The 24675-nt window shown below is 45.2% G+C and overlaps 1 protein-coding gene across 6 annotated transcripts in view; it reads left to right on the forward strand.

The window, feature by feature from the left end:
* The window catches only part of SEPTIN2 (septin 2), a 34895-nt gene that overhangs the window by 6857 nt on the left and 3363 nt on the right, over positions 1-24675 (forward strand). For 2 of the 6 annotated variants that reach the window (XM_030327614.2, XM_030327613.1), the window contains exons 2-12: positions 1750-1779; positions 3270-3390; positions 12698-12784; positions 13376-13499; positions 14779-14913; positions 15080-15197; positions 19004-19105; positions 19478-19623; positions 20975-21058; positions 22595-22652; positions 23995-24097. In XM_030327614.2, coding sequence (XP_030183474.1) covers positions 1771-1779; positions 3270-3390; positions 12698-12784; positions 13376-13499; positions 14779-14913; positions 15080-15197; positions 19004-19105; positions 19478-19623; positions 20975-21058; positions 22595-22652; positions 23995-24096 — 1086 coding nt within the window. In that variant the 5' untranslated portion in view covers positions 1750-1770 and the 3' untranslated portion in view covers position 24097. Of the gene's footprint in view, positions 1-742; positions 855-1749; positions 1780-2715; positions 3015-3269; positions 3391-12697; positions 12785-12845; positions 12990-13375; positions 13500-14778; positions 14914-15079; positions 15198-19003; positions 19106-19477; positions 19624-20974; positions 21059-22594; positions 22653-23994; positions 24098-24675 lie in introns of those variants that run through there. The other 4 variants (XM_032594565.1, XM_030327616.1, XM_030327617.1 and 1 more) reach the window with 4 other exon arrangements.

Here is a 24675-nt window from a genome sequence, read left to right on the forward strand (position 1 = left end):
TATTGATTGCCAACGGGGCACGTGGGTGGCTCAGTCAGTTAAGCATCCCACTTCGGCTCAGGTCATGATGTCACGGTTCATGGGTTCAGGCCCCACATCAGGCTCTGCAATGACATAGGGGAGCCTGCTTGGGATTCTCTCCCTCTTTCTCTCTGTCCCTCCCCTGCTCACGCTTTCTGTCTCTCTCAAGATACATAAATAAGCTTTAAAAAAAAAAAGTTAAAAACAAGGTAGATTGCCTAGATTGTTTCTCCAAGACTATCTTTTAAATCATGATTTCCTTCTCTGTGTTTTTGCCCTTGCATTAAGTTTTCTAATATTTGATCTTCCAAGGTGAATCGCAGCTGTGACCGTTTGTTCAGTTGAGTTACCAAAGTCTGAGTTTGAAAATCATGTTTTCTTTTAAGTAGTATACTTGCATCTTTATCGTAGCGTTACTGTTTTTTTGGTTCACGTTATTGCCTTCCTCTTCCTGCAGCTTGCCTGTGGAGCTCTTCTCGGAGACAGGGAGTTGGGGTCACTTATCATCTTACTCCTGGGGTCCTCACACTCAGGGACTCTGTTCTCCAAGCTTTTCCAGGATGCACTATATTCGTTTCCTTGCCAGAAGGTTCTTCAGAATTCACTTCCTGCTTTTGTTCTTCCTAACATTCCTACTTTCCTTTAAGTTTACTTTAATTCCACCACCTAGGCTTGGAGCTATCCACTCCTCCTCAATCACTGCCCTTCCCTTTTAGCCCAGGCCTTACCTCATACTCCCTTCTGAGCCATAGAAGCAACAAGCGGTTTACAGACTGCGTGTGAGTTCTCAACTCTCCTCTGCCTCCCTTCTTGTTCCAGTGGGACACATGAGGGTAAGGCTTCCCATGGGCCACTAAGAACGAGAACGAAGACTGTAAACTTACCTTCTGTGAAATAATGCAAATCCTACTGCTGTTGGCCTTTGTTAGCCAAACTGTGCATGGGGGTGCAGGAGCCTCACGTCTTCAGAGGTGGTTGGGAACATTTCCATTCAGAAGGGAAACAGTGTGCAGTTTTCAGGAATGTTAAGGTTTGGGGGATGGGGAAGCAAGAACACGAAGGGCATAAGTTTCTAAGCTCCAGAGGGAGTCAAATCTGACCTCATTCATATCTTTTGACCTTGTTACCAAGGACTATTAGCCAACAGACTCCATGTTCCCCCAAATTTCAAGTCTTCTAAAATTCGTATTAAATTCCAACTATCTCTAAAACTATTGTCATGTTCTTCAAACACTCCAATGCCTTCAGTCCTTTTTCCTTTAATTATAAATGTTGCTCTGAGTGCCCCATTGTCTAAAACTAGTTGTCAAGAGCTCAGAGAACCTCCCAGCAGCAGACATCGCTCTAGAAGTACGCTTTCCTTGTTGAAAGGTTTCGAAGAGGGAAAGGAAATTATAGAATTCCAGAGGTCATGAGATTTTGTCTTTTTCTCTTGTTGTGTCCCTGGTGCTTAGCGTATAATCAGTACTAGAAAAACGTTCAGACTTTGTTGGAAATAAGGAACGTCTATATGTGTACATACGTGTATGTGGTTGACTTAATTGACCTAATTTTTTATATCTAATTTTTAATGAGATGATAATTTTCACATTTCTGTAATTTGATGCAATTAACAAGTAAAACAGGAACTGTTGATGCTTTAGGTGTTAAGTCTGTGTACATGTCAATTCATACTAAAGTGTGTGTGTGTACATGCATATATGTATATGTGGGTTTTTTTCTTAACAGATTGAGAAAACTTCACTGAAGATGTCTAAGGTAAGAGATCACACTTTTTTTTTTTAATTTATTTTAAATTTTATGTGTTTGGTTTTTTTTTTAATTTTTTTTTTTTTTTTTTTTTTTTTTGAGAGAGCGCATGCACAGTAGCTGGGGAGGGTTAGAGAGAGAGCTGTCAGCACACAGCCCCTCACAGGGCTCAAACTCACAAGCCATGAGATCATGACCTGAACCAAAGTCAGATGCTTAACCAATCGAGCCACCCAGGCACCCCCATGTGACTCATTTTTAATATGACTGATATATTTGATTTGTTGAGGCAGTGTGTAATTTAATTGACATTCTAAAAACTTTGAACTTTATTTTTTTAGATTTCCAATTTGTTTCTCAGTACATCAGTAACAATCCATTTAGCCTCCTTTACATCATTTTCAGAACACCAATCAAATAATAATTTAAAATTCTAATCATATTTCATCATGAAACTTACAGGGTTCTTAGACTTGATAAATTGGCTTATATCAGCTGTTGCAGATTAGCCCAGAGCCCTGAAGTAAATTAGTTTTGAAAGACATGCTGAGAAAAGCAGAACTTGTGGTTAAAATTGCAAGATTATTACTTTCCTTTGCCTTTTATTTTTGAATGTTTCAGTGTTCATTACTGATGCATAATTACCTTACTAATTTTTACTTTTTATGCAAGTATGAGTCGGGAACACTGATGAGCAAAAAACCAAATAAAAATTAACCATAATTTCATCACCTAGAAATAACCACTGGTAACATTTTATGAATATTTTTACATCTGCTCATGTGTGCATATGAATATACGTTTCCAAAATCCTAAAGGAAAAATACTATCTTATGTCTTGGCTGTCAAAATTAATAAAGCAGTTGGTGTATCCTTTTTTGATTTCCTCACATTTTTAGTATGCTATGCCTAGATTCTATAGCTTTGATATACTTTATGGCATCTCCGGTTTATTCCACCTGTCCAGGAATATTGATGCTTCGTTGTCCTCAGCTGTGATTCATTTTTCATTCCTAGTCTTCTCTTTGATCTTTGAAGCCCGATGTTCACATCCCACCCCTAAATGGCCTGCCTCACCCTTGATGGCACTGTTGCATAGAGCTGGGAATAAACAGGAGACACGGCTTGTTCCTGAACACTGTTCACAAATGCATCACACCTGATACCTAGAAGGATTGGCTTTTAGAAACTATTCTTCTGCTAAGTTTGTTCTGTGAAACCACTTTCAGTTGTGGCATTACTTTGTAAGTTTGACTGATTTTCCTGCATGTAATAATAGTAGATTGGTTTATCTTTTTAAAAGTGTTAAGTGAATACAATCAGTTTTCTGATACAGGTGATTTTTTTACAAAAATGTGGATTTGTTTGTGTATTTTTTTTAATTTGTGGGAACTAATGATACCTATGTTTGTCACAGGTTTGATTATATCTTAAAAGCAACTAATAAGGTGTTTTTTTGTTTTTTTGTTTTGTTTTGTTTTTGTAAAATCTTATTTTAGCAACAACCAACTCAGTTTATAAATCCAGAAACTCCTGGCTACGTTGGATTTGCAAACCTTCCCAATCAAGTTCACCGAAAATCAGTGAAAAAAGGTTTTGAGTTCACACTAATGGTGGTCGGTAAGAAATTAACCTTTACACCTTACACCTTTGAGCTTATTAAATATGCAGGTGTTTCCTCTTCTCAACCTTTAGGGTATAATTGTGTGACCTATAAAGTCAAAGGGAATATTCCTTTATTGTCAGGATCAAATAACTGGGGAATTTGAAAAAGATTCTTTAGAAAATTTTTCTGAAGAGTAAAATCTTAATATTTCTGTCGTTTCCTTATTTGTATGTGGTGGAAGTATTCACTCATTATGCCAGTGAGCCTCCAGAATGGCCCCAGTGATCCTTGCCTCTTGGAATTTGTGATACTTTCTAGCCCCTTCCTGCATGGAGTAGGACTTAACCCGTGTAGCCAGTAGAACATGGCAGCAATGAAGGTGTGTGACTTTAAGACTGGGTCATAAAAGACATTGCAGCTTGCCCCCTATCTTTTTTTGAATCACTCTGGGGGATGCCATCCACCATGTTGGGAGGACCCTTCAGCAGCCTTATAGAGAAGTCTCACAAGGCAAGGAGCTGAGGGCCACCAGTTGCTGTGTGTAAGCTGTCCGAGACCTTCCCTAACAAAGTTATAAACAAGCTTTGAAGGATCAAGCTGGGTGAAAAATTAGCTGCTTGTCAGGACGAAACCCATCATTCATTAAAGATGGAAATCAAAATCCAGTGTACAGTGTAATATTTACACTTGCCATCATCCAGTAAAAAGTTGTAAATGGGAAGAAGCAAAACAGTGTGGCACGTAACCAAGAGAAAAATCAGGTAATAGAAACAGATCCAGAAATGATAGAGATGATAGAATTAGCGAACAAGACCTTTTACTATTTTAAATGTGCTCCTGCTACCTAAAGGAGAACATCAACATAAGAAGGAAATAGAAGATAACCAAAAGAACTTACATGGAACTTTTAGAGATTAAATTTTTTTCTGACAGAGCTAACAGCAAATTATATACTGCCGAAGAGAAAGGGCAATAGAAAGCATCCAGACACCAAGTAGAATAAATAAGAAAAGCACACCAGGGCACACAATAAACAGTTGGTGAAAGCACTGATAAGAAGGAAAATCTTATAAGCAGGTGGGGGGCGGGGAACAAGCACATTACATGCAGAAGGTCAAAGGTGGAAAGGACCACTGACTTATCAGATATGAGCCGTATGCAGTGATAGTTTAAAGTACTGAAAGAATAAAACCATCAGCTTAGAATTCTGAATTAATCAAAAATTACCTCGAAAAATGGAGATTTAGAGAAAGATGAAATATAAACATTTTTAAGTAAAAGCTGAGAATTTGTCACTGTCAGATCTACACCAAAAGAAAGATTAAACCGGGGTCTTCAGGTTGACGGAAAAGGTAGAGCACTGGAAATGGCAAGTGTGTTGGTAAATGTAAAACACTTTTCTTGGTTTTTCATTTCTGTTGAACATAGTTTTAAAGCCAAGTTAACAGTGTTTAACATGGAGTAAGATGAATGAGGGCAGCACAGGACGGGAGGGTGCTGAGCTGATGTTACATAAGGGAGGGCTGCTGCGTTAGTGGTGCGTGTTATCAACTCCAGAGCAGCCACTAGGAAAGTCAAACAAGGGTTTGACTCAAAGCCAATAGTTTTGATAAAATAGAATACAGAACCCTGTTCAATCCAGAAAGCAGCAAAGAAACAAGAGATGAGACAAATGGAGAGAGGGCAACACCCTAGCAGAAGGGGCATAGCCGTGACTGGGACAAGAAGTCAGAGGGAGAGAGTATGAGCCTGAAGGACCAGAATGGAAAATCATCATGCAAAGCCCAACCATAAGAAACCCAAAGCAGCTGTATTGATACGAGACAGAGTAGACTTTGTGTCTACTACCTGGATATTCCCAGAGATAAAGAAGTATGTATCCTAATGATGCAGGGATGAGTTCAAAACAACATCATTTTAAACGTATGTGCACCTAGGGGCGCCTGGGTGGCTCAGTCGGTTGAGCGTCTGACTTCGGCTCGGGTCATGATCTTGTGGTCCGTGGGTTCGAGCCCCGTGTCAGGCTCTGTGCTGACAGCTTGAAGCCTGGAGCCTGCTTTGGATTCTGTGTCTCCCTCTCTGCCCCTCCCCCACTCATGCTCTGTCTCTCTTACTCTCAAAAATGAATAAATGTTAAAAAACAAATTTAAAAAAATAAATGTACGTGCACCTAATGATGGAGCTTCATAATGCACGATGCAGAATCTGCAAGAGAGAGAAATCTGAAGGTTGATCCAACTGATGTCGAGAGCACTGTGCTGAGAAACCCCACTGTATACATTCTTTTCAAGTGCACATGGAGGATTCACCATAGATACTCTTGTGAGAATATTTTAGTAGGCCAACATTACCCTGTAGTCAGTGATGAGAAAGTATAGACAATTCATGAGCGTAGACACAGACATCTCAATAAAATTTTAGCAAGTCCAGCAATACATAAAAATGCTTAACACATTAAGTTCTACTATAATGCAGTATACACGTGTTCCTTAAAAATCACCATGCTGTGGGGCACCTGGGTGGCTCAGCCGGTTGGGCGTCCAGCTTTGGCTCAGGTCACGATCTCACAGTTCGTGGGTTCGAGCCCCGCCTCGGGCTCTGTGCTGACAGCTCAGAGCCTGGAGCCTGCTTAGGTCTCTGTGTCTCCCTCTCTGTCTGCTCCTCTCCCCACTCATGCTCTGTCTCTCTCCTTCAAAAATAAATAAAAACATTAAAAAAATATCACCATGCTCTGCAGTAATGCACTTGAAGCCATAGGTTTCTGGAGAAAATACAGGCACAAAAGTTGCCTCAGGGACCTATTAGGAAGAAGTGAGGAACATAATAAAAATGGTTTTTACATGGTAAATGGTTTTACACTTGTTAACTGGTTAAAATAATCATACTATACTGAATATGGGCACTATAGCTTGACCAGTCTCTGAAGTTTGTCAAAGTGGGTGTCGGGAAATGGTGGATGGGAAGCTGTGTCAGGAGAGGTGAGTGGGGATGGTCCACGATAACTGTTGAACAGAGGTCACTGGTGCTGAGGGGTGCACATTATTGAAAATGTTCTTTCATGGCTTGATTCTACTGGATACAGTTTTTGACGTTCACCTAGTTTGTCACCAGTGAAATCACACGAGCAGATACAATGCTTGTATTATGTTGAAGTTGTTCCCAAGTATATCAGTTGTGTTGGAACAAATTCTCACCTTCAAGGCATCTGTTAATGGCAAAGCTGTCTATACATCCTAATGAATGGGGTTTACCTCAGGAGCACATGGGTTTTGGGGGGAGGAGCTTTTGTGTTTTTATTTGTTTATTTGTCGAGAGAGCATGGGGGAGCAGGGGAAGAAGCAGAGGGAAAGAGTGAATCTCCACGACCTTGAGATCACTACCTGAGGCAAAATCAAGAGACCAAAATCAAGTGACTCTTAACCAACTGAGCCACCCAGGCGCCACCCCTTGGGAGTGCGTGATTTAACATTAGAAAATTAATCTGTGTGGTTCTAAAGGGGAAATTTATGCTGTCATCTAAAACATGCAGTCGCAACAATTCAAGCCCATTAAAGATTTTTAAACTTTGTAAACTAAAAAAATCAAGGAAATTTTCTAAAACATTCTTAATTGCAAGTGAAATGATTTGTGTGTGTTAAAAATTATAAGGAATCCCAAAACTACTATGTTTAATAAGTAAATTTTATCAAGTTGCAGGTTCTTTTTTTAATGTTTTATTTATTTTTGAGAGAGATAGAGTACAGAATCCAAAGCAGGCTCTAGGCTCTAAGCTGTCAGCACAGAGCCCGACACAGGACTCAAACTCGTGAACCACGAGATCATGGCCTGAGCTGAATTTGGACGCTTAACTGACTGAGCCACCCAGGTGCCTCCACCAACAAATAATTTTAAAATGAACTTGAAAAGACTGTCAAAAACAATGGTAACAAAAAACTTTTATTTAATGTATGTTTGTTTATTTTTGAGACAGAGCATGAGCGGGGGAGGGGCAGAGAGAGAGGGAGACACAGAATCTGAAACAGGCTCCAGGCTCTGAGCTGTCAGCACAGAGCCCGACACGGGGCTCAAACCCACGAACCGTGAGATCATGACCTGAGCCGAAGTCGGACACTTAACCAACTGAGCCACCCAGGCACCCCAACAAGAAACATTTTAAAAGACAGTACCATCCATAGTAATATAAGAAATGCATCATGCTTAGGCTAACTTAGCAGAATGGGTGCAGGACCTTCACTGACACCATGGCAGCACTGCTGAGAGAAAGACAAGCTGTGAGACCTGCCAGTGCTCTGGGTGTGACCGTGCACACCGTGCCCGTGACTCTGCCCCTAGAGTGACCCATCGAGTCAGCACATTGCCAGAGTCACACCAGGCTTTTTAAAATAGAAATGAACAATCTGGTTCTAAAGTGTGAATGTAAGTGCAGAGGGCCTAGAACAGACAGAACCATTTAGAGGGCCTGTACTATCTGATTTCAAGCCTTCCCAACAGGAACCATGACAGCGTGGTGAGGGTGGAACTCCAGATCAACTGAAAATACCAGCCCGAAGACCCGTGTACACGTGATCAACTGATTCATGACAAGGGTGCCAAGGTGACACAGAGGGGGAGAGGTTAGCTATTTACAAACAGTGTTGTACCAAGTGCGTGGTCGTGTGGTGGGCAGTGAACGTGAACCTTCCTTCACACCGTACAACATACTTAACTCCAAGTGGGTTGTTGGCTTAACTGTAAAGCTGTAAGAAGTCTAGAAGAAAATGGGCAAGAAAATTTTCATGACTTGGAGTAAGCAGATTGCTTAGGACGTGAATAACACTAATCACAAAACAAATGAAAAGTTGCACTTCGTTAAAAATTCTCTTCAGAAGACAACAAGAGAAGGTCATAAACTTGAGAAAGCGTTCACAGCACCACGTGCAACGTAGGACTCCTATCCGGAACATAAACCCGAACAGCTCAGAAAGATAGGCTACCCAGTTACAGAAAGGGCCACGAGATTGGGACAGACATTTCATAGGAGATCCTGAATGGCGAGGACCCATGGGATCCCACCACACGCTCACTGGAATGGTGAAATTTGCAAAAAGTCCGGTAGTCCAAGTGTTGGCGAGGATGTGGACAGACGCACCTCTCCTAGTGGCTAGTGACAGTGTAAAGTGATAACAACAACTTTGGAAACAGTTCGGCGCTTTCTTAGCTGTTACTCCCTGTGTAACTAGACTGTCCGCTCTTAGGCAGATACACAGGAGAAATGATAGCATGACCACAGAGCCTGTGCCTGGATGTTCACAGCTGCTCTCCCTGCAGTGGCCCAGACCGGATGTAACACAGGTGTACCCAGCAAGAGGGTGATCAACATGTCATGATGTGTCCATATGAGAAAAGGAAACGGACTGCTGATGGATGACGTGACGTGGATGAACCTCCAGAGCTAATTGTGCTGAGCCAAAATAGCCAGATAAAAGAAGGCATGTTGTATGATCCCATGTTTGTGAAGTTCTAGAATAATCAAAACCAGTCTGTAGAGACAGAAAGCAGATTGGTGTATGCATATAATGACACGAGAGGGGTAGAGCTGACTCTGACTTAGGCAAAGGAGCTCTCATGGTATGGAGATCCTTTCTATCTTGAGTTTATTTATCTGAGTGTGTACTTGGTCAGACTAATCCGTCAGTACAGTTCAAATGAGTGCACTTAACTGTTGAACTGAGGTGTATGTGAATTACACCTCAGTAAAGTGGGTTTCAAATAAAGCAAGTAGTAAGGGAATTAAAGGTGAGACAGGTAGTGAATAACCCCTAGAAACTTAACCACGAGAACCCTCAACTTTTAAATTATACCTGTTAGAAGCACAAGAAAAATGATACACAGGTATCCCCTGCTTTCTGAAAGTTCCTGGCGTGCCGCTTTTATGAAAGGCCCTGTCGTAGTGCCTGTTTTCAATAATAAAAGACCAGCAAGAGCTCAGCAGGTTTTGCAGCAAGCCGTTGCAGAGGCAGCACGCCCGCCCGCCGAGCCTCCTCGCGAAGCGTTTCGGTGTCCAGCTGCCAGAGCTGTCAGAGCATCTGGACTTTATCTCGACTGATTTTGTGCACCTGTTATGATGTGTTCTAAGGTATCAGAAAGGCTGAGAGGTGATTTTTTTTTTTTAAGCTAGGAGTGTCAAAAAATGTTTCCATCTAAGTGAGTGGTCTAATGCTTTTTTGCTTTCTACCATTTGGGCTTAGGAACAGTCTACTTTCGGGTAGAGGGAGAACCTGTATCAGGAAAAGGCCAGTGCACCCACCTTGTAAGTCAGACGCTATTGAAAAAGGTGTTTTCAGAATTGCAGCTAACATCTAAGGGAATAAGAAATTTCATAAAAAGATCATATATGCAAGTGAAAAACTACAAATGTTTGGGCAGCAATCTGGAAGAAACTTAAAAATCACAAATAAGTTCTTTAAAGACATCACAGATCAAAGCCCAGTGGCAAGTTGCTCGTGAGGGAACGTGGTGCCTGTGCTGCTGAAGTCTGGCCAAATGGTGATAGTTGGTGATGGTTCATATCAAGTTTCCAGCCTCCCCACGAGTATTGGGGGTGGTGGGTCTGTTCACAAGAAAAGCAAAATTAAAAATAGAAAGCCTATTGTCAAATATATATATTACCTGGTAGAAAGTCCGAAGAATGGATAGTGTGACCAAATTCACAAGAGGGTTACAGAATGAACACTTCCGAAGACTTCAGAACTAAGCTAAGAGAACGAATCCTTGTAGGTTCACGCGTCCTGAAAATGCACACTTGTGTCCTGGTGGACTCGTTCATGAGGGCACATGCACCTGGGACCTTGGCCACTCTGAGCCGGGCCTGCTTGCGCATCCTTACCCCGTGAAATGGCTTGGCTCTGGGCAAAAAAGGGATCACTTAGAGTGCTGCCCTTCGGGGCCCTCCCAGGTGGCCCTGGCTGCAGGGTGTTTGAGAAAGCAAGCGCTTTCTTGTGTTGGTTAAAATTGAAAAGTAAATGTGAGGAGGACACCCTCCACCCAGGTTAGGAGCTTTTTGTTTCCTGGCATTCCTGGCTTGGCCTAAGTTTTGTGGGGGGATGGGAGGGTTCGCCTAGGTTTTAATTGGAAGCTTCTGGGATCTCTGGGACCCTGAGCCTGATGGGATTTCAGGATGCTGTAAACCCAAGCTCCCTTTCCTCCTGTGCATATTCTTCATGTGGCGGCGCCCCCTTGTGCCTGGTGCTGTGTATCTCGATTGGTGAGAACGTAAGCCGTTTTGTAAACCCCGAGTACCTCCCATCCCAGCCAGCTTCTGCTGTCGTCACTGGTGCAGGACAACTACATAGGGTTGCTCAGCCCCGTGCATTTTATGCTGTGAGATACACACTCCAGGGCCTCTTGAGCTCTTGTGTCTCCCATGTATAGGCGCCTGAGAAACGCCTCTGGGACAGAGATACTGGGGAACGAGAAATCACAGAACTAGCCACTCCCAGAGATTCGGCCCAACAGCAGCATCATGTTCTGAGTTTATGAGTTAATTACTTGTAGGTGCTGCCTGAAAGCCATTCCAAGGGAAGATGCTTCCACCCTTATAGTGAAGATTTGTAATTCAGAATCAGACATTGGAATGTTGCAACTGCTTTTTTTTTTCTTTTAAAGAAGGTGTCTCTACTCAAACACCTCTGCTGAGATGTCTTCTGAGCCCCATTCCCTTTCAGCTTCATTACCCACAGCTGTCACCACTTCACTGGTGGCAAAGTAACCTTGCTCGTTTGTCCTCTCCCCCACTGGACTGCCAGTCTGCACGGGAGCAGGAATTTAGCTGTCCAGCACATGGAGCTGTGCCAGGCACACAAAAAGACTGAGCACTTGCTTACTAGCAAGACCTCTTCGTTTTGTGATAAAGACGTAAACTGCTGGGCAGTTTGTTAAAAGGATAATTTGGTGGCATATTTTTATGCTCTTTTATTTGGACGTGTCCAGCGTGTAATTCTGGTTTTGTCCTCTTGGTGGTCCTTTCCACGTATGAAAATCGCCATCCAATTAAAGCGCAGTCCTGATTTTATATGTCTACTCATTTCAAATTTACTCTTGTACTTCATTTTACCGGAAATAATTTTCAAAACAGATGTGTGCTCCTTCCACGTGCTGCACAGGACTTAGCAGAGGGAGGTTCAGACCAAGATGCCCAGGAGATAGTCAGGCACCGAGTTCAGAAGCACTTCTCCACGCGGAATGTAGCCTTAGCTGATAACAGCTACAGTGAAATGATGGCATCTGTGCATGCTTCCTTAAGATGTAATATTTCATTTTGTTGGGGGGGGTGGGGAACGCCTGGGTAGCTCAGTAGATTAAGCTCTGACTCGATTTCGGTTCAGGTCATGATCTCACGGATGATCAGATCGAGCCCCGTGTTGAGCTCTGTGCGAATAGCACAGAGCCTGTTTGGGATTCTCTCTCCCTCTCTCTGTGAATGACCCTTCCCTGCTCGCACTCTCTTTCTCTCAAAAAAATAATAAACATTTCTAAAAGATATTTCATTTGTGGTGTTTTGCATCCTTGAAGTTAAGTTGCAGATGCTCAGAATACAAACGTTACTTAACTCAAGAGTGTTCAGAATTCAGGTATTATGGTAGTTGAAGAGCATTATTAACTCATTATATATTCGAATGAGTATGTGTTTCTCTTAATTGGTCATGTCACACTCAACAGTGTTGCGTGGGCGGGCTGTCTGACCTGAGGCAGCTGCCGGGCCAGTGTTGGGGCACGGAATGTATGTAAAGCAGGAAAGGGAGGAGGTGGCCTGCCCCTGCCTTGGCGACAGGAGGAAGAAATGCAGACTGCGACGCAGCCTTGGGTGTGTGTTCTGGTTCAGGTTCCCACAGCTTGGCGAGCCATAGTGCACTTGACATTGGTAGATCAGTTTCCTGAAAATTGGGAACTTTAATAATTACCAAAACTCATAACTGAAAACCTTTGCATTCTATTTATCAAAAAATAAAGACCCACCTCTAAAAGTCCATCGTATACATTTGTGAAGAACTAAGGGTATGTTTCTGATCTCACCGTATGGGAATTCTGGAGACTCAGAGACCTTGATTCCAATCAAGGCCCTGCTCTGGACAGCTCTCTGAGCAAACGCTACTTAGTAACCTTCGAGCACCCATTTCCCCATCAATGAAGTGGGGAGAGTCGTGCCAGATTGGTAGTGGTCATATGGAGTGCGGAGAATGGGGTTTGTGAGGGCTTAACCTAGTGCCCGCCCGCACGTAAACTCAGGAGATGAACCGTGTCTTACAGGTCAAGTCATGACAATGTTTTCATTTTCATCTAAAGGTGAATCGGGTCTAGGAAAATCGACTCTCATAAACAGCCTGTTCCTGACCGATCTCTACCCAGAAAGAATCATACCTGGAGCCGCAGGTACAGAAGCCCCCGCAGGACTGTTAAGTGTCGCGCTACACGAGAGCTGCTGAGAGCACATAATTGGTGTTTTTGCCTCAGCTTGAAACACAAGGACGAGCGTTCTTTCGGTCGGGAAAGGTGCTGACCTGCAGCCCTTGAGTCTTGGTTGTAGACTCGGCATTTGTCCACGGGTCCATCGTCTCCGAGTTTGTTTTCCTTTATGGTAAAGTAGAAGGAATAGTTTCTGCCTGTATTCTGTGTTTGACGGGAGGGCTGGGGGATGGTGTTTCCTCATGTGAGAGTTCTGTAAGTGGCTGACTGCCACGGGTGTAGGCATCTGCCTGCGCCTGCTGTGTGAGCAAAGGTCATCATTTTCGGTGTTGGCATTTTAACTTTTCCGAGCTGCTGTTTCATCTTCGCTTCCAGGTCTCCCTTGCCAACTTGGGGGTTATTTTTACACAGTTCTTGTGTTAGCTCGGAAAACCTTCCTCTAGGAAAGGTAGTGAGGTTCGTTTGTATCTTAATAAGAAGGTAACAGGTCGTTTCTCCTGTTGTGAACTGGGTCGGTTTTTAGGTACGTCCTCTCATTAAGTTTGTTTCTTTTTTTAGAGAAAATTGAAAGAACTGTCCAGATCGAGGCTTCGACCGTGGAGATTGAAGAGCGAGGGGTCAAGCTGCGCCTGACAGTGGTGGACACACCCGGCTACGGGGACGCCATCAACTGCAGGGATTGGTACGCTCCTCGGGGACACGGGGTCCTGGAAGTACTATGGTTTCTCTAACGTATTCAGGTTTCATAGCGTTAATGAGTGATGACTAGGCTTGAGGTAGCTGTGTATAATAATACAGTGAAACAGTTTACAAGTGTGCCGATTATAACATTTGAAGTGAGGAATTTCAGAGAGAAGGAGTATTTTTTCTGGAAGAGCCAACCATCCATCAAATGCTAGTATAAACGAAACCCCTTGATCTGAATCGACCCTGGCCAGTGGGGAAGATTGTGGTCTAGCCCTTTCCCTTAGAGACTCGGTCCTTGACATCATGAGCAAAACCAAGGAAAGCTACAAGCAGAAGAGCAGTCTGTCCCTGCGCTGCGCAGAGAGCACCACGTTCGTGGTAGAAACTGCAATTTCTTACGTCATCAATGGACAGCATCAACTTGCCAGCGTCTGATGAGGGAAGGGAAGGAAGGGGAAGGGTCTCCCGTCTCCTTTCTTTGGGAGTCGCTCCCTTCTCTCCCTGCTCTTTGGTTCACACTTTCCCCACCGTGTGTTCTGCTGCTGCCCCTCTGCCCTCTGCACAGTTACAGTCCTTGCGAGAGCTGGCGGCCCTCTGTCCACTCAGTCACCTCAGGTGCTTTCGTTCACTTTGTGTGTTTGTTTTAAATGTTTATTGAGAGGGTGCGCATACATGCACGCTGGTAGGGGAGGGGCAGAGAGAAAGGGAGAGCGAGAATCCCAAGCAGGCTCCTTGATGTCAGCACAGAGCCCGACACGGGGTTCAGTCTCATGAACTGTGAGGTCATGACCTGAGCCAAGGTCAGGAGTTGGACTCTTGGGGTGCCTAGGTAGTTCGGTCTGTTAGATGTCCAGTTCTTGATTTCGGCTCGGGCCAGACTCCCAATGGAGCCTGCTTGGGATTCTCTCTCTCCTCTCTTTGCCACTCCCCACCTCCCATTGGGGTGTGCATGTGTGCTTTCTCTCTCTCTCAAAATAAACATTAAAAAAAAAACAACCGGATACTTAACTGAGCCACCCAGGCACCCACCTCGGGTGCTTTTACTTATTCCCTTTGGGCCTTTAAGCCCCCTGTGGTTGGGGGAGATTATGCTTGGCACACTTTCCAAAAACATCCATCTTGCCAAACATAGGAGTGAGTTTTCCGTCCCCATCTTATAAGTGATTGTCAAATTGTATTTGGTGTGGAGGCAGGGGACAGAAAAAGCCTGCGTCTTTGAAGTTTGGGACTGCCTGCCTTTGGAATCCGATAGTCAGTATTTGTGTTTCTCACAGTTTTAAGACCATCATCGCCTACATTGATGAGCAGTTCGAACGGTACCTGCATGACGAGAGCGGCTTGAACAGGCGGCACATCGTTGACAACAGGGTGCACTGCTGCTTTTACTTCATCTCCCCTTTCGGCCACGGGTATGTGGGCCACTGGCCGCAGAAGCCAAGTGTGCTAGAGTCTCGTCTTTACTCTGTGGGCTGATCGTTGCCCCCAATTGCACAATTGAGATAATTTTGAGAGAACAAAAATGTGTGATCTCCCTGCTCTTCCCCTAAATTCGTGGCACTGTCTCACTCCTCGCAGACTGAAGCCCTTAGATGTTGCATTTATGAAGGCGATACACAACAAGGTGAACATTGTGCCTGTCATTGCCAAAGCCGACACCCTCACACTGAAGGAGCGGGAGCGCTTGAAGAAAAGGGTGAGTGTATTTTACTCAGGGTAGCTGAAGGCCAGGTGCCTCGGAAAGAGAGTGGAGGGGTGTCCTGAGATGTGGGGGAGCAGGTAGGGAGGCTGGTGGTTTTTTGAAAAACACCTAACAGTTGTAGATTTTTAGTATTTTGACAAAGATGTCAAGTTCTTATTCTTTGTAATTCACCTTAGATGAAAATACTGTCCATGAGTAGAAGGGACGCCATGTGTTACGAGAGTGGAATGAGTATGGAAGTGTGATCATCTCTGTGAAGTTTTGTTATTTTATCCAAACATTTTATTGCAGCCAATTCATTTAGGAATGTATTTCAGTTGTAATTGTTTGGTACCATAAACGTTTCAAGGGCTTGTGTTTTGGCCATTTAGAGGTTGCCTTGAACTTGTCCATCTTCCAGCCTGTGTGACTCTCACCGCCCAGCAGCCCTATGCCGGTCATTGGTCTCTGGTGTGTCTTTGTTGATTCTTTCATATATATTTTTTAATTACTTGTCTTTTTATTCAAATGCGCATTAAGAAAGTCCAAGTTTACGAGCGCCCGGGTGGCTTGGTTAAGCCTCCAACTTTAGCTCAGGTCATGATCTCACTGTTCATGGGTTCAAGCCCCAAGTGGGCCCTGTGCTGACGGCTCTGAGCCCGCAGCCTGCTTCAGATTCTGTCTCCCTCTCTCTCTGCCCCTCCCACCTTGTGCTCCGTCTCTCTCTCTCTCTGAAAAATACACATTAAAAAAAGTTTTAATTGTTAAAAGAAAGTCCAAGTTCATATGCTAAATTCTATAAATAAAAGTTCTCTGAATTATCCATAAAAGCAGTTGTTGTTTACAGCGACATACCTATTTTTCCAGAACATAGCTTACCTATGTTTTTGTTTTTACAGAATGGGATCATCGCGTACGTATTATTCTGCCGTTTTCACTTTCTAAGAATACCCAGCACACACAGAAAACACTCCCCCGCATCCTTACTCAGCTTAGAGCAACGCACGCACACACACACACACACACACACACACACACACACACTCTCAGGAGCATTCCCGGCACAAACTCTCTCTTCAGTGTGTTTCTTGGCTTCCCACCCCCACCCCTCTATTCCTGGCGTCAGGGATCTTTGCTTAGCTCACTTGTGTGTTCCAAAAGTTTAGAACAGTACCTGGCACATTGTAGGCACCTGTCTGTCTTCTGACAATTGTAGAAGTCAGATACATTCTTGGAAAGGAAATCGATTGGCTTTTAAAGTTACAAAAGATAGCTGAATTTCCCTCAAAACAAATGTGTAACGACTCACATTCTCAAAGCAGCATGTGCGCATGCTCCACCCCTGCCAGAACTGTCCTAGATCCGGCACCAGGTTTTCTAAAGTGTCTCCCATCTGAGAAATGGGAAGCGGTGTCTAGTTTCCGCGAGTGTTTTCCACAAGTGTCTGGTTGCTGATGCGAGTGAGTATGTATCCTGGTGCCTAATGCCTGTTAGTGTGCTCTCTGAGGTTTTTAGAGCCTGTGTTGCGTTTTTATTGCCTTTTTATTAATTAACGGATATTCTTGTGTTTTTGGACCTAGTGTGATTTTTGTGTTTTCACATTTTTCTTGATGTCTTCTGTCATGGCAGAATTCTTCAATTGTATGGACTATGTCAGCCTTTTCCTTTGTTGTCTCAGTGCCTGCCAGCCTTTTAGGAAATATCCAGGCCTTTGGAAGAGCCCCTGAAAGCTTAGGCATGCTTTTGCTTGACAGTATGTGTTTTAGTAATGCCCACTTAAGGAAACGCCACCTTTTATAATAGGCGTGTTACATTGGATTTCAGAGAGGTGGGGGAACCAGGGTCAGGGTTAGAATGTTTTGTACCCCCATCTCTAATCCTGGGCCCAGAACTCTTAGGGCTTGATTTCCAAGTCTGAAATGGATTGAAATCCTTTTCTGCTCTTTTCTCTTTCATCTTGGGCCTTTGTAATCCCTTCTCTTTATCTGGTTTCTTCCCTGTGCCTCCTGCTGTACTCCCGCTCCCTCATCTAAAAGAGCCTCTGGCAGATCTGCTTTAGTCCTACCCTTCCTTCGTCTCTAACTGGCTCCACTTCATCCAGCAGCAGATCTCCTGTCTGGGGTCTGGCTGCAGACCCTCCACCAGCCTTGGGCCTCCCCAGTGGGTTGGCCGCGCTTTCGGGAGACTGGGTCTTTCTGCCTGCTTTACCACCTATCTTCCAAGCCACGAATGTCAGCATTGCTTAGTATTGTTTAGATCGTGTCATCTCCTGTGGCTTCTGCTTTTCCTTTCAGAGAATCTTTTTCACATGAACTATGTGTGTAAACAGGAGATAGCCGCGCCACCCCCCCCCACCCCCACCCCCACCCCCCCCCCCCCGCCATCCCGGTCCTGAGCTGGTTACCCAGCTTCCCTGGCTCCACCTGCACCCCCATCTTTGGTGTGGCTGCCCAGACAGGGAAATGTGTGACTGCCTTTGATTCATCACTTTCTTCCTCTTTTCCGGTTGGAAATCGCCCATTTACTGCATTTTGTCAACTCGGTTCTCGTCCTTGTCTCATAAGCCTTGCCCTGATGGGGCAGCAGGGATGGATGATGGGCAGGAAAGAGGAACAGATGGAGGAGGTTCTTGCTCACTGCTGGGCTTCTCCCACCAGTGAGATGGTTCCTCTGCTTCCTCTAGGAGGGAGGGCTCTGAGAGCACAGATGGTCCAGTTGCAAGGGGAAGGATGTTGGGAGGAGGGAGAAAGACTCTTTGCGAAGCCTGAATTAGTGCAGACAACTCGTTAAGTCCCACGATCTTTGATCCTATAATCGTAAAGGCCCCAGAGTTCCCGTTAAGAACCACCAATGCCAGAGCAGGGTTCAAAGCAGGGATATTTCTGCCCACTCGGCGGAGGCGAAGCTCCAGCCTGCCCGTATCTGCTGGCGCTCCCTGCACAGAAGGCGCTTGGGGGCTGGGCGCGGGCTGGCCAGCGGGTGCGCAGCTGCTTCCTTCATCTCCAGCCCAGGTTTTCGTGCCGTCTGGGCCACTCTCCCGCTTGCTCAATTGGTTTGAGTGTGTGGTTCTATGGCTGCCACTTTTTGCCTCTTGAACAAAACCCAGAACCCAGCTTGGCTGCCAGGGAACTCTCCACTTGGTAACTCCAGTTATTCTTCTGTCTTCCCCAACCTGGAAGCTGACTTCCTGGCCACCCTGGGTTTCGTGGTCCCTAGAGGCCCCTCCCTCCCTCCAGCCCTCACACCTGCCGACTCCTCGGGCAATGCTTGTGGCTCTTCTGGGGCCTGCGGCGTCTGGGTGTGCCACTCCCTGGGTACGTGTCATTCCTGAAGCTGGTTGTAGTGTGTTTCCTGTTAGCTGCCGTGCTGGAGTGATGGTCTGCCTGCTGCTCTGTGCCCTGAAAGCAGCGGCACACCGTTATTGTCATCCCTGGGCAGAGGGGGTCCCCTCAACATGCAAGCACGAGGCCTTTCTTAACAGGAAATCGCTTGGCAGTCAGTGATCAGCTTGATTCTGTGTTGGCATTTGGATAGTTCTGTTTATTGGGGGGCTTGGGGGGTTTATCTGGTTTGGTTGGTTGGTTTTTTTGAGAGAGAGGAGAGAACATGAGCAGGGGAAGGGCAAGAGTGGGAGAGAGACTCTCAAGTGGGTTCCGTGCTGTCAGCACAGAGCCCAATGTGGGGCTCGATCCCACGAACCAGGATCATAACCTGAGCTGAAATCCACACTTAACCAACTAAGCCCCCCAGGTGCCCCAGGCACCCCTGTCTTTAATATGAGTTGTTTGGTAAAATTGCTCCTGTCTTTGTCATTTTTCCAGATTCTGGATGAAATTGAGGAACATAATATCAAAATCTATCACTTACCCGATGCAGAATCCGATGAAGATGAGGATTTTAAAGAGCAGACTAGACTTCTCAAGGTAAGAACACCTCTCCGGGTGCCCAACACGAGTCACTCCTGCTCTGTCATGAGCACCCTGGAAGGAGTTGGCAAAGGGCCATATCCAGGATGGCTGACCTTTGAGAGATTCATAGTGTTTTGCTTTAAATATATTTTGATACAGCTGCCACCTGAGGTTTAGAAATCTTATTGCGGGTTTAATATGTTTCCATCTAATTTGTCCCGTGTGGAAAACACCTGTCCTTCTGAGTAAGTGTCCTACACCATTAGCTCTCCGAGGAGATCTTGCAGTAATCCGCAGCGTGCTCCGTCTGTGCCCGTGTTCGTGTGCTCACGGCGAGAATTGGGCTTCCCGGTGGGGCCCCGGTCTACCTCATGTGTCTCTCTCTAGGCCAGTATCCCATTCTCCGTGGTCGGGTCCAATCAGTTGATTGAAGCCAAGGGCAAGAAGGTCAGAGGCCGTCTCTACCCGTGGGGCGTTGTGGAGGTGGAGAACCCGGAGCACAATGACTTTCTGAAGCTGCGGACGATGCTCATGTAAGACACCCGTGCGTTCCCGTCGGCAGTGCCTATAGCAGGAAGCAGAGCTTTTTGACCACAGGGTGTGCGTGTGGCCTCGCAGACAGCTGCCGGCACCACAGGTATTAGGTGGTGGGGCCGCTGCACCTGTTATGGAAGGCCCTCACCGGGAGCTCTCTGTGGTTCTACAGAACCAACCTCTCCCACTCTAGGCCTGTGGCTTAGCACCCTCTCCTTTCTCATCAGCCAGCTCTCTTGAGGCGGAAAGCAGACTGGTCCTAAACTGCGGCCTGGCCACGCCCGAACACCTGCTCTGGGCACAAAGGCTCAGGCGCTGCAGGATGGCAGGCAGCCTCCCTTCCCGCCCTGGGGCCACCGGGAGGGTCCTCAGTGCACTCTCAGCACCTCCCGCAGGCCTGGCTACAGCAGCACACGTTTTCCCTCTGAGAAGTAGAGTTCGCATTTAGTGACATACATGCACATGCTATTGCTCTTGAATCAGGCTGAAAGGAAGAGTGTTCCTAAAATCTAGAATCTCTTTAATTAGAAGAATTCAAAGAACAGATGAGGTACATTTTGAGTAAAAATTGATGTACATGCTCATCGACGTGTGTCTTGGTTGAGCAATTTTTAATAAACAGAAAAAGCACCAAAACTAGAATTAGAACGACGCCACAAGCTTTCTCAGGCATCATTTAGGTCACTCAGGATGGGTCCTTGTGGTCATGCTGCTGTTTGCTGGCAGCTTCCTGCGTGCTTCTTAGAGTGACGGAGAGCCCGCCACCCTCTGCTGTCACTGGGCCCCTTCTCTAGACTCTAAGCAGCAGACAAGAATGCCTCATTGTCGCTCGTTCCTGGCAGTTTATGTATTTGAAAGAGCCGAGCCAAAAAAATGATGAGTGTTTTCTGAGATGATTAGAAGATGCAAAGTGCTATCTCTAGTTTTTCCAAAATATTAATACTTTGTTTTATGGTCTTGCTGATAGCTTACACTGACCAACTCTTTAAGCTTGAGAAGTCAGGAATAGTCGAAAGAGAGAAAACAAAAAGTACGTTGTGTTTCAGACATTGTTTACCTAAAAGGGTCTGCTAAAATCTCTGCCTCTGTGCACCGGTGACAGTCTCATGCAGAGGTGGGCAGTGCCTGGGGGAGGCATCCCACGGAAGGGCCTCTGTACCTGACCCTGTGCTGTGTGCTTGTGCGCCCTTGCTCGTGGTAGGGAGGAGAGAGAGGCCTCTGTAGCTTCCTTCCTGTATCCAAAGCTCCAGCAACTTCATGTACGATTTAGAAGTAGCAAGTGGGGTTTTAGTTTCTCCGTGCAGATGGCTCCGCACTCAGCCGGCCTTGCTGTGCCCTTTTCTCCTCCAGCACCCACATGCAGGATCTCCAGGAGGTGACCCAGGACCTGCATTATGAAAACTTCCGTTCCGAGAGGCTCAAAAGAGGTGGCAGGTTGTTACCCCCAATTTATACTGTCCTTCTGCCCATACTGCGTCACAGAGTCCCACTGGCCCCCCCTTCCACCTGTCCTACTCTGTCTTCCTGACTCTAAGCAACATGATTTGGTTTCCTACTCAGAAGCTCTTTCCAGGTACCTGTTGCTCATGTCACTGTGCCGTGCTTTGTTTAATCTGTCCAAGGTAGCTTTAATCATCTGCATGCAAAGAACAGCTTTAGGTGGAAAGGCCAGCGACTGGTCTCAAGAACATCACTCTGTCAGTGAGGACAGACTTCACGTGATGTTATGAAGCACAGCTCCCCAGGTGGGGTGAGCAGCAGCCCAGCTCCTCAGTGACACAGGCGGCTGCCCTCACCTTTCCTGTTTCACCATCGTAGTGGGTTTTTACTTAAGGTCTGTGTGTTGTGACCTGATTTGTGTCTGGTCACATCACATCTCTGCCCAGTTTAGCTATCAAGGTAGTGACCTTCATCACTTACAAAAAGAGCTTTCTGTACAGTAGTTGCTCCCACATACCTGATCCACAGGAGCACGTTCCAGTGCCCCCCGCAGATGCCTGGCCGCGGATGGTGCCAAATATTCTACCCATGCACCTGTTTCCTGTATGTACGTGTCTGCGATAAAGTTTAATCTATAAATCGGATGCAGTGAGGGAGTAACAACAACAGTAATACAGTGCCACAGTTACAGCCACGTACTCCAATCAGAGTACACGAACGAGCTTCCTGCCCTGCTCTCACCACGCCCCTTGTGATGCTGTGAGATGCTAGGATGCCCATGTGATGGATGAGGTGAGGTGGGGGGAATACCTGGACGGCGTGTCGGAGCCCTGGGCCGCTGCTGACCTGACGCTTGAGAGGGTCGCCTGCCTTCAGATGACAGCCGACCACGGTCCACTGAAACCGCAGATAAGGGGGAGACTGCCGTGTTGTAGTTTATTTTAAAGTACTCACATTCTTGACATCTGGTGGGTTTGTGTGTGTATACAGGGTATATGTTAAGGTCTGCTTTATCGTGTTATTTGTTTGGGGACCAGACATTAAGACGGGTTTTAGAAGCCACAAGAACATCCCACTGTGAGTGAGCCAGGCATGAGTTCACGAAGAGCTATGTCCTCATCGCTCAGAGGGCCTCCCTCACCGGCATCTTCTGTGTGTGTGCTCAGGCCCTGCTCCCTCCCTTTTTTAAGTGAACTTGTTATGATCTATGTCTGTAAAGAGCTTACCTTAAAAAAGAGTATTCTCCTGATAATGTCTCATATTCCTTGAGTAAGTAAAGACCAGAGTGTCCCAGCCCCGCTTGGAGTTAGGAAAGTTTCTTGAATTTACCATTTCACGATGTGCATTTTTCCAACATTGTCTTCTTACCTGTTTATGTCGTTAATCAGAAAAATAATGCATGTGGGTAATTTTAGATAGATAACATTTCTCAGAAACATAAAGTGAAATTTTACTTTGGACATTTGTCATCAGAAATAACCAGCTAAATTAGTTGCAATGTGATAAATTGTAATTTCGTTCAACTCTTAGAAAAGTGGACAATGAGGACATGAATAAAGACCAGATCCTGCTGGAGAAGGAAGCTGAGGTAAGTAGAAAAGGGTTCCTGTTAAGTCTAAAGGCCTATAGCGTGCATCCGTACATCACTACAGTTTTCTTTCCTTACTCTCTTAAGGGATACATCATAGGTCACTAATTTATTTTATTACATGTACATCGGTATGTGTTGTAGATCAGTGCTTTACATGTGTTACTGTCTGATCTCCAGTAGCAATTTAGTGGGAAAAATTGGGGAATAGTGCGAATTTAGTGACTTTAGTCACTAAGGCTTATTAGCAAATTTGATAATTTAGTAATATTCAAAATTTAGTAGCTTTCCTATACCTGGACAATAACCAGTTGAAAATATAATGAAAGAGACTGCCGTTTACAACCATTAACAAAAACTTAAGAAGAAATACGTAGGACTCCTACAGAAAAGAAACTAGAAAACTCTACCGAAAACAATTTTCAAAGTGTAAATGGACACATCACTTTAGGTAGGACGCTCAGTGCACAGATCACAGTGCTCTCTAAACTGAACTCCATTCCAGCAGAATGGTGGGGTTTGCGAAATTCTTCTGGGGGAAGCTTGCTGACATAGTTGTGATGTTTGATCTGAAGACTGAGCACAGGAGGGTCAGGGAGACTAACCCAGGAGGGCTGGCTCCACTGCTCGTGGAAATCCAGAGTGGGGCACAGGCTTGACGGGCTGATGACATTCACAGCTGGAAATAGGTCTGAAGTTTAAACAAGTGTCTGTGGTAAAGGTGGGTTCTGTTAGGGCTGTGGAATTCAAGCATATCCAGGAAATCCTCAAACAAGCAAGCCTTTTCGAAACAAAATTAAACTCACTTCTTTGGCTCTAATAATTCAGTATGGATTAAAATACTTAAATGTTAAAAACATGACTACAAAGTTACCTGGAGAAAATTTAGGTAGATACTTTATAATGCTTGCCTGGAGGCCTTTCTAAACCAGTGGAGACCGTAATGATGAAATTTGATGAGGGTGACAGAGAAGGCCCACTCAGCACTGGAACAGCTAGGGCCTTGCTGCCTTCCAGAAGAGCCCAGTCCTACTCCCCACCCTGAAGTGGCAGCCTCTTTCCCACCCTCTAGATTAAAGAATATCTCCTATTGCCTTTACTGAATTCTCATGTTTATTGATCGTTTCTGTTTCTTGCTTGAATTGCATATTATCATTTGCTTGGTTTTCTATTGAGTTGTTGGTTCTTTTACCGATCTGTAGGAGTTCTTTGTAAATTCTCTATAATGTTTTGGGAAAGCATGGAGGTTGAAGTTTTAGGAATCACGAGAACACCTCTAAAGAATGTCCAGGGAGAACGGACCTGGAGAAGCAATAACCTGTCTGCCCATCCTTGCCCACAGCTCCGCCGCATGCAGGAGATGATCGCCAGGATGCAGGCGCAGATGCAGCTGCAGCTGCAGGGCGGGGACGGCGACGGTGGGGCCCACGGGCACCACGTGTAAGGTAACAGTGAAGCCTAGAAGACACGCGTGGTTCCAGACACCTCAACCTAAATGTAATGGCAGGCACCTCCTCCTTAAGTCTTACTAACGTTTTGCGTGTTGAAGCTCTGTCTTTAACTTTATTACCGACCTTAAAGGAGACAGTGTGGCCTCTGAAAGATGGAACCTTCTCCCCTGCCAATGTAGAAAAGATTTTCCATATTTTCTGAGCTGATAAACGTGATTAACGAAAATAAGTTAAATATTTTAAAATAAGCTTTGCTAGGGGGCCCTGCGTGGCTTAGTCAGTTGGGCATCCAGCTTCGGCTCAGGTCATGATCTCAGTTTGTGAGTTCGAGCCCCGCGTCGGGCTCTGTGCTGACAGCTCAGAGCCTGGAGCTGCTTTGCATACTGTGTCTCCCTCTCTCTCTCTGCACCCCCCCCCACTCACACTCAGTCTCAAAAATAAATAAAGCGTTAAAAAAAATTTTTTTAATAACCTTTACTAGTCATACAATTGGAAATTTATTGCAGTTGAAAACATCTCTTCAAAGAGAATTTCGAAGTGGTATTAAAACAGTTTTTGCAAACCAAAGGTAA

Source organism: Lynx canadensis, chromosome C1, assembly GCF_007474595.2.
Source record: "Lynx canadensis isolate LIC74 chromosome C1, mLynCan4.pri.v2, whole genome shotgun sequence".
In the NCBI taxonomy this organism is placed as follows: Eukaryota; Metazoa; Chordata; class Mammalia; order Carnivora; family Felidae; genus Lynx; species Lynx canadensis.